General features: G+C 29.6%; 1 protein-coding gene across 1 annotated transcript; it reads left to right on the forward strand.

Annotated features, from left to right (window-relative positions):
- Nucleotides 1-7607: 7607 nt before the first annotated feature.
- On the forward strand, nucleotides 7608-10988 carry LOC135949005 (uncharacterized). The gene is made up of 2 exons (XM_065498463.1): nucleotides 7608-7621; nucleotides 10205-10988. The coding sequence occupies exons 1-2, from the start codon at nucleotides 7608-7610 to the stop codon at nucleotides 10983-10985; spliced, it is 795 nt and encodes a 264-aa protein (XP_065354535.1). The 3' UTR covers nucleotides 10986-10988.
- The last annotated feature ends 1856 nt before the right edge of the window (nucleotides 10989-12844 follow it).

The following is a 12844-nucleotide window of genomic DNA, read 5'->3' on the forward strand; positions in this document are numbered from 1 at the left end:
GATAAATTAAGTACGCAGTGTATCGAATTTTCCATGTGTATGGAAAAAATTTTAAAATTGTTACAGGGTGTTATAGTTTGTAGTTTACACATGATATTTCATGTTGACCCATCTAAACATATTCTTACTTTATACGTACGTTTGTATGTATGTATGTATGTTTGTATGCATATATACACTTACGCATACAAATATAGCATGACAAATTTCCATGTGAAACCTTCCAACGACTCCGACTTTCATAAAAAATTAAATCAACTATTAATCAAACCTCAAAAATTGTGATTTCTTCATTCGATTAAGGATTTTTAGATTTCAAAATTGTCAAATGTATGTATAACTAATTTAAAAGCAACTATAAAATTACTATTTTTATCCTGTAATCTAGATAATCAGTGCAGTGGCAACCTATCTACATTTCCGCAGTAAACTTTTTTGTGTGCCGACCTAATGTATATGTTTTTATTACATTGAAAATATTTGGTTAATATGAAACTGTACGTATAAAATATATTTTTATTACCCTACACCTCTGTATAAGTGGATGATATTACGATACACATTGGGGCAGATTTTTTTTGGAATTTTAAAATTTTGCAATACCTTGGTCCTCATTTTTAAAAAATGTAGGTCGTAATTTTGGACCGAATGGATTCGATTTTTTTGGGATAGTTAGACAATTAAATTGCAAATATCATACGAATCCATTATGAATCCAAAAATAAACGATTTTCAATTTAAATATTCAAAAAATAGTTGACTTTTGCTGTTTTTTGGACAAAAAGGTGACTTCATTTTTTTTTATTAAAAAAAAACTTTCTTTAAGAACATATGACAATTTTATATTTTTCTATAAGGGATTATTACGGACAACATTTTGATGTAAAAGACATGTCCCACTTTTTGAAAATGTCGCCCCTACGTCCTTCGGAATTTGACCTATTTTTTATCAATATTTAAACTTTGGGCCACATGTTCTAAAATCCCAAAGCTGGGATCAGAAAACGAAAAGTAGCCTTGAAAACCTAGATGTGTTTCCTATTTATCGCCAAAGTATTTTCCCAGTCCCAAGGAAAATGTGGACCCTATAGGCAAAATTGTAAAAAATACCATTTTTGGGATTTTCGCTTGAATTTTTAGGAATTGCGGGATTTCCTTTGACAAATTTTTTTACACCTTGTTATTTAGAATGACAAACTTAAAAAACTTTGAAAATTTCATTGAGTTTCGTTAATAAATAAAATATTTATTGATAGTCTAAAACTAAAATTTGTATCAAAATTTTAATAGGATTGCAAATTTTAGGAACAATTTGATCCACATTTATTCCGAACTATATTTTTTTTATTTACACAAGTTAATTTTTGGTCTTACAATATCTCAATTAGATTCAAAGATATGCCACTTTAAAACTCCGTCCTTCAGAAATATTGCTCTTTTTCATACTAAAAATTTGTATAAATTTTCTTAATATTTTATTCAACACAAGTCATTGGTTCTGACTCAGTCACATTAAGAAAATGTATACAAATTTGATGGTATGAAAAAGAGCAATATTTTTGAAGGACGGAGTTTTAAAGGCATATATTTGAATCTAATTGAGATATTGACTTGAAATTTTTTTTTGTAAGACCAAAAATTACATCTGCAAGACTTACATCTGTATTTAAAGTCGTCATCTTCGATCGGCTGCAGACCTTAGCTTGTCGTCTCTCAACCAACTTGAGCTGTATTTCTTTGCTTTGTTTTCATCATTATCAGAAGACGGACATTTTTTCTTAAATTAGTTAGGTTTTAATTCACAATGTTTTAATGTTATTTATCACTTAAAAACTTACTTATTAAAATCGATGGCGTACGTATGTAAAAAACATCATAAAATCAAGCAAGAATTTCAAATGAAAATTTATTGTAGAAACTACTCTAGTAGTTGTCAAAAATTATCAGCGCATCTAGCACTTTAAGGAAATGTCAAAAACCGTAAAAAGGGAATCACTATATAGTTTAAAAGCGGTGCAATTATTAAAAATCCCACATTATAACTTACTTCATATTATACCAGATTTATGAGCTTCTAATAATACACTTAAACAAATTTTATATTTTTTAATTTTATAATTGGAAAACATGTAGTTTTAAATTTCCGTTGCAAAAAATCCCTACAATTCGACAAAAGTAACAAATCTTTCCTTTTTTCCCTACATGAGAAATTTTGGAAAAAAAATCCCTTCAAAAATGGAAAATTCGCTACACTAGGCATCACTGGTAGTGGTTTAAAAAGCCTCTAAAATTTTTTTGATTCTGTTGCCCTGTGTTATTGTTTAAATTTAGAGTTTTTCGATAAAATTTAAATATCTAAAAAATTGTTCAAATAAATAAACTATTTAATGTTGCTTAATAATACAGTGCAGTTTTATTATCAGTTCATAAAGCCTGTAAATTAACACATATCCTGGATTCATGTAGCTGTTTAGCTATTCTCAGAAAAAAATCTACATTGTTAGTGATCAGCTAGATCGACTCAAACTTATTACAAGCAGCTTTCCTGGGAAAATGTTCCATCTGTGTGTGTAGTGTTCCATCTCACTTTTATATGTATATGTAAATGTTATAAAAAGGAAGGTACTATTTTGGCCTCTTTGAGTATGTTTAACGAATAATATGTCAATGTTTCTTTCACTCTGGTTTAGAAAATTGGAAAATGTTGTGGTTTTAATGCTTAAACTTGACTTGACTCGACTACATGCAATTCATACGCATACACAGAAACAGACACAGACACCAACACCGACACTTATGTACATATAAATATAGTTTTATTATAGACATGTTGGCTTTTATAAAGACATACTACTTATCATTCAGATACATACATACTGGCACACTTACTTTTATATTACAGAACACAAGTGTTTACATGGTCAAGATATGTGGTTGTTAGTTGATAAGGTATTTGTAGCTACACATACACAATCACATTTTATACCTACAGATGTAGATACATACATATTTAAATGTTGTATACATATGTGTGGTTTGGTTTGGTTTTAAGCAAATTTACTTAAAATTTAGTTTTCTTTATATTTTACCTAAAGAGTCATTATTCACAATACTTACTCAGTATATACCCGTACATACACATATTAAGTAAACTAAGTTCGTATGTAACCTATACATACATATATATGTATCTATGATATGTATGTATAGATTAGAGGGGCCTCGTTTTGTCAGGAGGAAAACTAAAGACTAAATTAAAGTTTAGTTTGTTTGAGGAGACTAAATAAAAATTAAATTACATAGTTCGAATTTTATTTAAATTTTTCGAAACCTATTTTGCTCCCGTCGAAATAAGTGCAATTTAAAGGATTTTAAATAAATGACATCTTTTGTTTGAAATTTTACAAGTGTTTAGTTAGTTAAGGGCAAATGTAATTATACATTTACATTGCTATAATTACATTTGCCCTTAACTAAAACACTTGCAACATTTCAAACAAAAGATGTCACTTATTTAAAATGCTTTCCTTGTGTTTACATTTTAAATGTTTTTGTTTATTATTTACATAATTTAAATTCAAACTAGATTGATTTCAAAACACGATCAAATCCATTTCAGTGAAACTATATGGGGGATTTCACGTCAAGTGAACCAACTTTTAAAATCGATGTCTTCCGATCGCGAAATAAATGTTTTGGAACTCAAGATATACAATTTTTGATTTTTTTTTTTGGCAAAATCGAACTTTTTTCCCCTCTTTTTAAAATTTTTTTTTGCTCAAATGAAAGCTTAGGTCCATTCCTTTAAGAGCTTTTGGTCTCTTAGTGGGATGCGAGTGGGATAGTATCAAAATAAATGTTTTAACACAAAATTTGTATGTCTTGAGTTATAAAACATTTATTTTGATAGATATCCCACTCGTATCATACTAAGCGACTAAATATATCTTCAAGGAAAATATCTGAGCTTTCTGTTGAGCAAAAAATAAAAATAAAAAGTCAACAAAGTTTTTGATTTTGCAAAAAAAAGTCAAAAATTGCATGTTCTGAGTTACAAAACATTTTTTATGATAAATAACGAAATCACATCCCACTAAGCGACCAAATAGGTCCTCAAGGAAAATATCTAAGCTTTATTTTAAGAAAAAAAATCAAAAAAGTTTTTGATTTCGGAAAAAAATATTAAAAAATTTTTATTTTTTTTTTTAAATATTTTTTTTCGAAAGATTGAAAAAATAGCTATCTAAACTATTTGGGACACATTTTGCTAAAAACAATAGGTAATAAGTAATATGGATGAAAAAAATCACATGTTTGGCCAAAATATCAAATTTTGACCCCCTCTAACTCCGAGAGTTCTTGACCGAACTTGTTGAAAAATTGTGTCTGAATTACTATCCAATAGGTCTAAACTTGGTGCAAATGCATCTGGTGCATCTCGATCGGAAGACATTGATTTTAAAAGTTGCTTCACTTGACGTGAAATCCCCCATATATGTATATAAAAATTTAAAAAAACTTTAAGTTTTTGCACAAAATGACAATAAAATCGAATATTTTTGGAATTACTCGAAAATTTCTTACATGGCATTGAAAGCACCATTCAAAAACCTTTCATATGATACCAAAATTTCATATGTTTCCTTTACGAAAAATATGAAAAAAATATTAAAACCTTAACAAATAACCATTTTATCCTTTGATTCAGCTCATCAAATATTGCCGCCACAACAATAATTTTGAGAAACGGTTTCTTAGAAGGAATAAAACTTTTATTTTAGTTGGGGACATCCATAACTTCCTAAGTGGGGCCACCCTAATGTACTATATCTATGTGTGTCATTGTGTAGGTTTGACTATAATATTTAAACATTGAAGGAAATTGTTTGCTTGAACGTGTAGTTAATGTGAGCCTATTTTTTGGCAACAAACGATAACAGCATTATGTCGAAACAACAAGTTCCATATGAAGAATAATGATGTCGACCTAGCAAACATTGACGTTAAAAAGTTATTAATATTTAATATCATATATTGTCATTAGAAATACAGTTACATGCATGCATAAACAAATAAATAAACATACATACAAACATTACTAATATTATGTAAACTAAATGCGTATGAAAAAAATATAACATTATTCAAATACATATTTCAATAAATAAGCATTTTAAATTATTTATAAGCAATTTTAAATTTACTCATTTGAACATGCGAGAGCTGGTTAATAAGTCCTTAATTTTTTTAATTTTCCGCCTCTTAACTGAAAAGGCAACACTGCTCCTGTCAACAGGCAGCTGTCAGTTGACTTATGTCAAAATTTTAACAATTTACTTCATTTAGTTTGTGTTTGACAGTCAGTGATAGAAGTCTACGGAGTGACTTGAGGAGAAAATGAAAAAAAGTGAATTTCGTGAGCTCTTTAAGCATTATTTTTTGCGTAATCATCAAAATCATCACTCAATTTCAATGGTAAAGAAGTGGTATACTGAATTTCGTTGTGGCCGTAGTTGAAGTTATAGTAAACAATTTTAATGATTACATTAATAAAAATATTGAAATGATTACATTAAACATGCACATCTAGTATATTTTATCTCTGCGTGTTTGTGCAATAGTGAGAGAACTTGGCAGGAGTGTTTTGTGTTGTTCAATCGCAATATGGACGAGTTTTTGCACCGTTTCGTAACAGTGCAAAAACGTGGATCCAGCACAACTAGAATGTGTTAATACCTATTTGGATGACCTCAAGAAATCTTATTTTTTGGAACTGATAAAAAATTTAAGAAACATTCGACAAAGTCTATGGAGCTCAAAGGAGACTTTGTTGAAAAATAAAATGATTTTTTAGCCAAAAATCTGTGTTTCATTCAATAAGTCACTGACTTATTCAGCCCGCCCTCGTATATAAGTATTTGAAGGCATTAATTTATTTTATTTTCTCAAAATCTAATTTGTTTAAATCTCTAAGCAGAAATGCTTGAACTAAAAATGCACTCAACAGATTGTGCGTATGATTAATGTCCAGTAATAAAAACCACTCATACGTACTGAAGTGTATGGAAAATGTTCAAGAAAATTTTAATTTCTACATTGAAATATTGTGTAGTACATTCATTTATGTATAATAAATTTAAAAATTTTGATTTCCCTTTCGTAAAATTCTTATGCAAATAATCTAATTAATTTATTTATTTTACTTTTACTTTAATTTTAATTTTATCAGAAAAAACATTGATACAGACATGACAATTGAAATGTTTTCGTATTGTTCCAATGTTGCCATAGTAAATTAATAATCATTCAAGTATTTTCAAGTGTTAAATTAAGTCATTGTCATTACAACTTATTTAGCAACATTAATCTTAAAATTCTTGCCGCTAACTAAGTCTATGTCCGAATTAACTATAACAAAAATAAAAATAAAAAAAAAAACTGTCAGTCAATATTATTTATGATCAACCTTCTAATGAATTATGAATACAACATCTCTCCTATACAATAAAACATAACACATTTCATGTTTATTATTTATCCAAACAGTATTAAGTATTAAGGTTAATTATTTATCTATCTGAAGCAACAACAACAACAAGAACAACATTTTAGGCAGGAATGTAAAATGAAAGGGAAAACAAAATTAATACAAATAATTTACACTTGAGACAAGTTATTGTCTATTGTCGAATGTTGGGGTATAAACGTCAAGCTCTTTTCTGGTCCTCTAAGGTCTTTTGTCAACAGGACAGTCGCATTAATTACACTCCAATGAATTTTTGCAACAAATAAAAGATTCGAACCAAACTAGAAACAAAATTTTAACAATACAATTATACACAGTCTAAAAGACAGACAGACATAGAGGCACTTGTTTCCTCTCTCTCCTACAAAATCCAAACCCAACAATACCCATGCCAAGGCAGAGCACATTTAACTACTTTATGCCACAATACAATGTAATTTATGATGCTTTTTGTAGTTATTGTTGTTGTATGTTGCCTATGCAACATCCAAACCCCATTTCAAAACGAACAATAACTTTATCCATTCATTCATTCATTCACTCATTCGTTCCCTCATTCATTCATTCATTTGTTGTTCAACATCTCCAACCTACAAAATTGCGCATAGATTGTAGGAGTGATACTGTAGATTCTTCGTCTTCATTTTCCATCTTCTTCAGCCGGTATGGGTTAAATATTCATCGAATCTTTTAGAAAATTTATAGAAGGACAATATGTTTATTTAAGTGTTAAATTATGTTGTCGTTTCATAATTTAGGGGTAAAATAATTTGCAGAAGCATTTCGTAGGAAAGTGTAAATTGTTTGACTGGATAACAAAATATAAAACAAAAGGAAGAAAATCAATTTACAATTTTTCACATTTCTAACCAAACTGCCCTTTAAAGATTTTTAATGTAACAATAGCTGAAATACTTAAGTGCTAATGAAGGTAAATTAACAAAGTGATTTCTTTAAATTCAATTTACTTTAAATCCTGATGCTTGACAATTACCTTATACTTTTTCCAAATATTCATAAAAAAAAAATCTAACAAGATTTAAAAGACTACTGACAGAATTTCTGGTAATTCCATATATCAATGCCTGAGCAAATGTGAGTTAGAATTGGTAGTACTTAGTATAGTTATTATCTATAGAATAATTTGCGGTGACTATTCTCTACACATATCATCACAAAAGTGTTAGGCTCTAATAGACCAATGGCCGAACATAATCGGTTATTTAACTTTAAACAACATGATCAACTAAGAAACAAAAATCAAAATCAATTGTTGATCAGATTTCTACAGAGGAAAAAAGTCCAAAACATTTTATGTTCTCTTTATGATGAACACTGCATTATATGAATCTTTAGCAAACGTTCCTATAGAACGGTTTTAGACTAGTTCTCTAAGAGAACCTTTCTTCCAGTTGTCTATAAAAGTATTTCCGACGAATCTTTTAATGAAATAGTTTTGTCACTAGAATATTATTGATATGACTGCCGCAATCATATTATGTTAATTATACCCTACACCCCCATAGTGGGGAGGGTATTATGCGTTTGTGCAGATGTTTGTAACGCCCAAAAATATTAGTCTAACACCCACCTTAAAGTATACCGATCGACTTAGAATCACTTTCTGAGTCGATTAAGCGATGTCCGTCCGTCCGTCTGGTCGGCTGGCTGGCTGTCCATGTAAACCTTGTGCGCAGAGTACAGGTCGCAATTTTGAAGATATTTCGAACAAATTTGGTACATATTATTTTTTCGGCTCAAGGACCAAGCCTATTGAAACTGGCTGAAATCGGTTCACTATTTCACCTAGCCCCCATACAAATGTCCTCCCGAAATTGGACTTTATCGGTCATAAATGTTTAATTTATATATGTATCTCCACAAATTCCGCTCCAAATAAGTCTTATATACACAAAATTCATGTCACCAAATTTTGATACGATCGGTACATAATTAGTCATAGCTCCCATATAGACCCGCTTCCGAAAATCACTTTAACGTGCATAAATCGCTTAAAAATGTTGGTAAACACACAAAATTCAACATAGTTAACTTTAATATAGACATAAATCACACGACCTAATTTCATGGTGATCGGTCCATAATTGGTCATAGCCCCCATATAACCCCACTTCCGAAAATCACTCAAAAATATAAATTATTGAAATTTTAAAAGAAAAATTTTTTTTGCTATTTTACTTAGTGTAGGGTATTATATGGTCGGGCTTGACCGACCATACTTTCTTACCTGTTTTATAATTGACTTGACTACGACAATCATATATGGGGGATTTCATGTCAAGTGAACCAACCTTTTGAAATCGATATCTTCCGATCCGGATCAAATGTTCAACAAGATTTGTCCAAAACTTCCTGAGTTAGAGGGGATAAACAGGGGTTTTTCTCATTCATGTAATTTATTACCTATTGTAAAATGTGTCCCAAATAGTTTAGATAGCTATTTCTTCAATCTTTCGAAACAAATAATTAAAAAAAAAATGATTTCCTTTTTTTCTAAAATCTAAATCTGTTTTGACTTGTTTTTCAAAATGGGCCCTATAACTCAGAGAGTTCTTGACCGACCGGAAGACATCAATTTCAAACGTTGGTTCACTTGATCACTACAAACAAAAATATGATTGCGTCAGTCATATAAATGATTACTCTGCTCATAATATTGTTGAATAATTGTACTAATCACATTGAAATAATGCCAGTAACCATATGTTTTCTCTAGGTGTACTGTGGTATTTATAAATTTCCAAAAACCAATAAACTCTATAAATTGTAGCAGGACATTTGTCTAATCTAATCATTTGAGTTTCAGTCTTTAGCTTTAATAATATGTTCATTAAAATTAAAAGACCTTCAGCTTATTTCAAATATTTTCTAAGTTAAACCAAACTTTAATTGAATACATTCAACTTAATTGTTTATTATTTATCTGCAAACCTTGACAACTCTGCAAATGTGGATCAAGATCACAAAGTTTAAATATTTATTTATATATTTACGAAATACATACATACATACAAACAAACACATTTATGTACTTTAGCAAATGCCTCTGCCAGTTGACTCTCTAGTTTGCATATGATTGATGTGCTGCTTTGTAGGTGTGTTACTTATTTTAAGACACCCAAGTATAAATACCTGTGTTAAATTAAGAATTACAGCAATTTGTATTTAAGGTTTATTTAACAAACTCTAAATAATTAGTGCTACAAACAAGAGCAACAGAATCCAGTACACACAAACATCAGACGACAGTTACAAATTTCGTATCCTCAACATTCAACACAAGTAAGTATCTATCTATGTATGTATGTATGTTACAGTGATGGTGCTACGAAATCAAAATAAAAATGTTCATCTTGACAAAAGTTCAAGTATTCCTTCCTATTTTGTTAATTTTTTTTTGTTTTGTTTTAATTTCTGTTATATTCGCTTTACACTTGAACATTTGTACCTCGTATTATTGTTGCTAGCTGAGCTGGGGATGGTTGGTAGCAAACAGTTGGTGTTTGTACAATAAGTAGTATGAGCATTTAGTAGATAAATAGAAAGATATGGGTGCTCTATGCATTTCATGGCAGCAAAATAACTAATTAACTTTAATTTAGCTTTCTTACAGTTTTTTTTTTATATTTATATTTTTTTGTTTGCTTTTATTTGCAGCCGACAACAGTTGGAAAACAACAGCATAAATATAATGGAAATGAAGAGCAAAGTAAGAACACCAACAGCAACATCAACATTTTATTGCTATTTTTGTAGTCGTCATATTTTAATTACGTTTGTTGGCATGACGCTACTAATTGTGAATTATGGTGTAAACACAGTGCAAATGTCAGCTGTGCCACACAGAAATGGAAACTGTAACAGCAGCATCTGTAGCAGTGGCAACAACGTAGTGTCATCTATAAACGGCAATAACTTGGACAACAAAAATAACAGCTCTGGAAAAGCTGTATGGAAAAGAAAAAGCATTCAAAATATTACAAACCTAAATAGCAATAGAAATACAAATTTCTTACACATTGCTCTGCCAGCAATGCCAACAGTTTACAAAGACAACAAGCATGTTGCTGCTGATGATTCCAACGATAATTATGCTGACAACAGCTACTACAGCATGTACATTCTTAGACACGACTTGAACAATAATACCATAAATCATACGGAAACTGATTTAGTGGCTGGACAATTTGGAAATTTTAGAAAATCTCGTATTTTTGGCTTATTAGGTTCTAATTTTTCATTGTCTTACAATTTATCATTGAATACTGGTACTTCGGCGGGTAATATCACTGTGGTAGCTCCAGCCGCCGCACCTGCTTACTATTATGCCCCGGCACCATACTATCCCTATGGCTATTACAATCCATATGCCTACAATCCTTATGCCTACAATCCATATGCTTATGATCCATACGCTGGCTACGGTTATTATGGCTAATTATATTCCTTTAAAATATTTAAACTTCAAACACATTAAAACATAAAAAGGCAACGATATTATCTATCTATCGAAAAAATCAAATAATAAAATATTCTAAATAATATTCCATATAGAAATTTCAGATTCATGCTGAATTTTGCCCAACTCTTTTATTAAACCCTTAGCCATGAGTGGCAAGGGTATACATTAGGGTATTCATTCGACTAATGATCGTTCGATTAATCGAATAATTTCTTACGAATAACGAATAATTCGAACAATTTTATGTAGAATAATCGAATAAAACGAATAAATGTTCATATATGTTTAAATTTATTAAATTGCTTAAAATTTTTCATAATTTCAAATTTAAATAATTAATAATGACTCACAAACGTTGTATTGTTTCTGAAATTCGACAAATAACTAAAGATGAGTGTAGATGAGTGTTCCGATAGCACCTTCTATAAATATTACAATTCTAAAAACAAATCTTTCAAAATTTGTAACTTAGGACTTGAATCAATGAAAATAAAAGGTACGGAATAAAATATTTGTTATTTAGCTGGCGAAATATTAGAAGAATCGCAATTAATAATCAAAATATTAACTTAGATTAAAGTGGAGTTGAATGTGAAGGAGAATGTGATTTTGAAACTGTCGTCGAAAGTGATTTTGAGGATGACATTTATAATGACAACGTTGAAATAGATCTTAAAATATATGGCCCACAATCATAATCAGAAATAAAGTATATTTTAAGGGAAATAAAGTCGTCTTTACTTAAGAGTGGACTTTAGGTCTACAATAGACAAGATAAAATATACTTTTGACGTTAAAGTCGACTGTAAATATAAAACTAGCTGAAGCTGTTTTTAACTCATTTAACAACAGCATCAGCTGTTCTTAACCAAGTAAAAAAGTTCGACAAAAAGTCACAAATGTTTATGCTACAAGATATTGGCAGAGATTTTGCATTTATTGAACAGTTATCAATAAAATTAGAACCAAAATATCCTAATTATTATACTAATCTTATTTTTTCCATTTTTCCACCACAATTTGCTTTTTTTTATTATATTTCGCTTTACTTTTATTGTTTACCCTTTTTGTTTTTTTTTTTAATTTTAGATGTTAGATGTTCAGCGGTGCCACTGTCTATATTTTTTTGTATATTGTATGAAAACATTTGCTACATTTGAGGTGGCACCCAGTTAAAGTCGGTTCAATTTAAAACACACTTTAATTTTGAATATAATTGCAAAATAACTAAAAGCAGGTTTTTATTTTAAAGTTGTTTCTAAAAAGAACCGACTTTAGTGTTTGACTATGATTATGGGCCTATGTATATAAGTGATGTTATTAACCGCGTACGTAAGTGTTGCAAAATTTTTATCAAATCGAATGATAAACACAAATATTGCAAACTAACGTTTTGCTGCAAGAAAATCATGGAGTTCGTCTTATACATGATTTTGAACATCGTTGAACATCTTTGTCTAACATGGTAATAAACTTTTTGCGTATTTATAAATACGTCAATCATGCACTGTCTGACTTAAAAATTTGCCACGTTTGATAGCAAACTTTGTACAGATTTGTGTAATTCCCTAAGACAACATTATTAAGCAAAGATTCTGAACCCTGATGGAACTTGAGGATATAATACAATTTGTTATAAATAATTTAGATAAAGTGAATAATTCATTTACTAAAGAATTAGTTACTCATTTTAAAACCCGAATTAATGAACTGCATAAAAAAGTTCTTAATACGTTTATATTGTATTTGAATTCAGGATCATGTCCAACTAGTTCAAATTTAAAGCATAGCTACAAAACGGAAGAGTTGTCCAGTCAATTGTTTTGTAGATTGTT

The sequence above is a fragment of the Calliphora vicina genome, chromosome 1 (genome assembly GCF_958450345.1).
Source record: "Calliphora vicina chromosome 1, idCalVici1.1, whole genome shotgun sequence".
Classification (NCBI taxonomy): Eukaryota; Metazoa; Arthropoda; class Insecta; order Diptera; family Calliphoridae; genus Calliphora; species Calliphora vicina.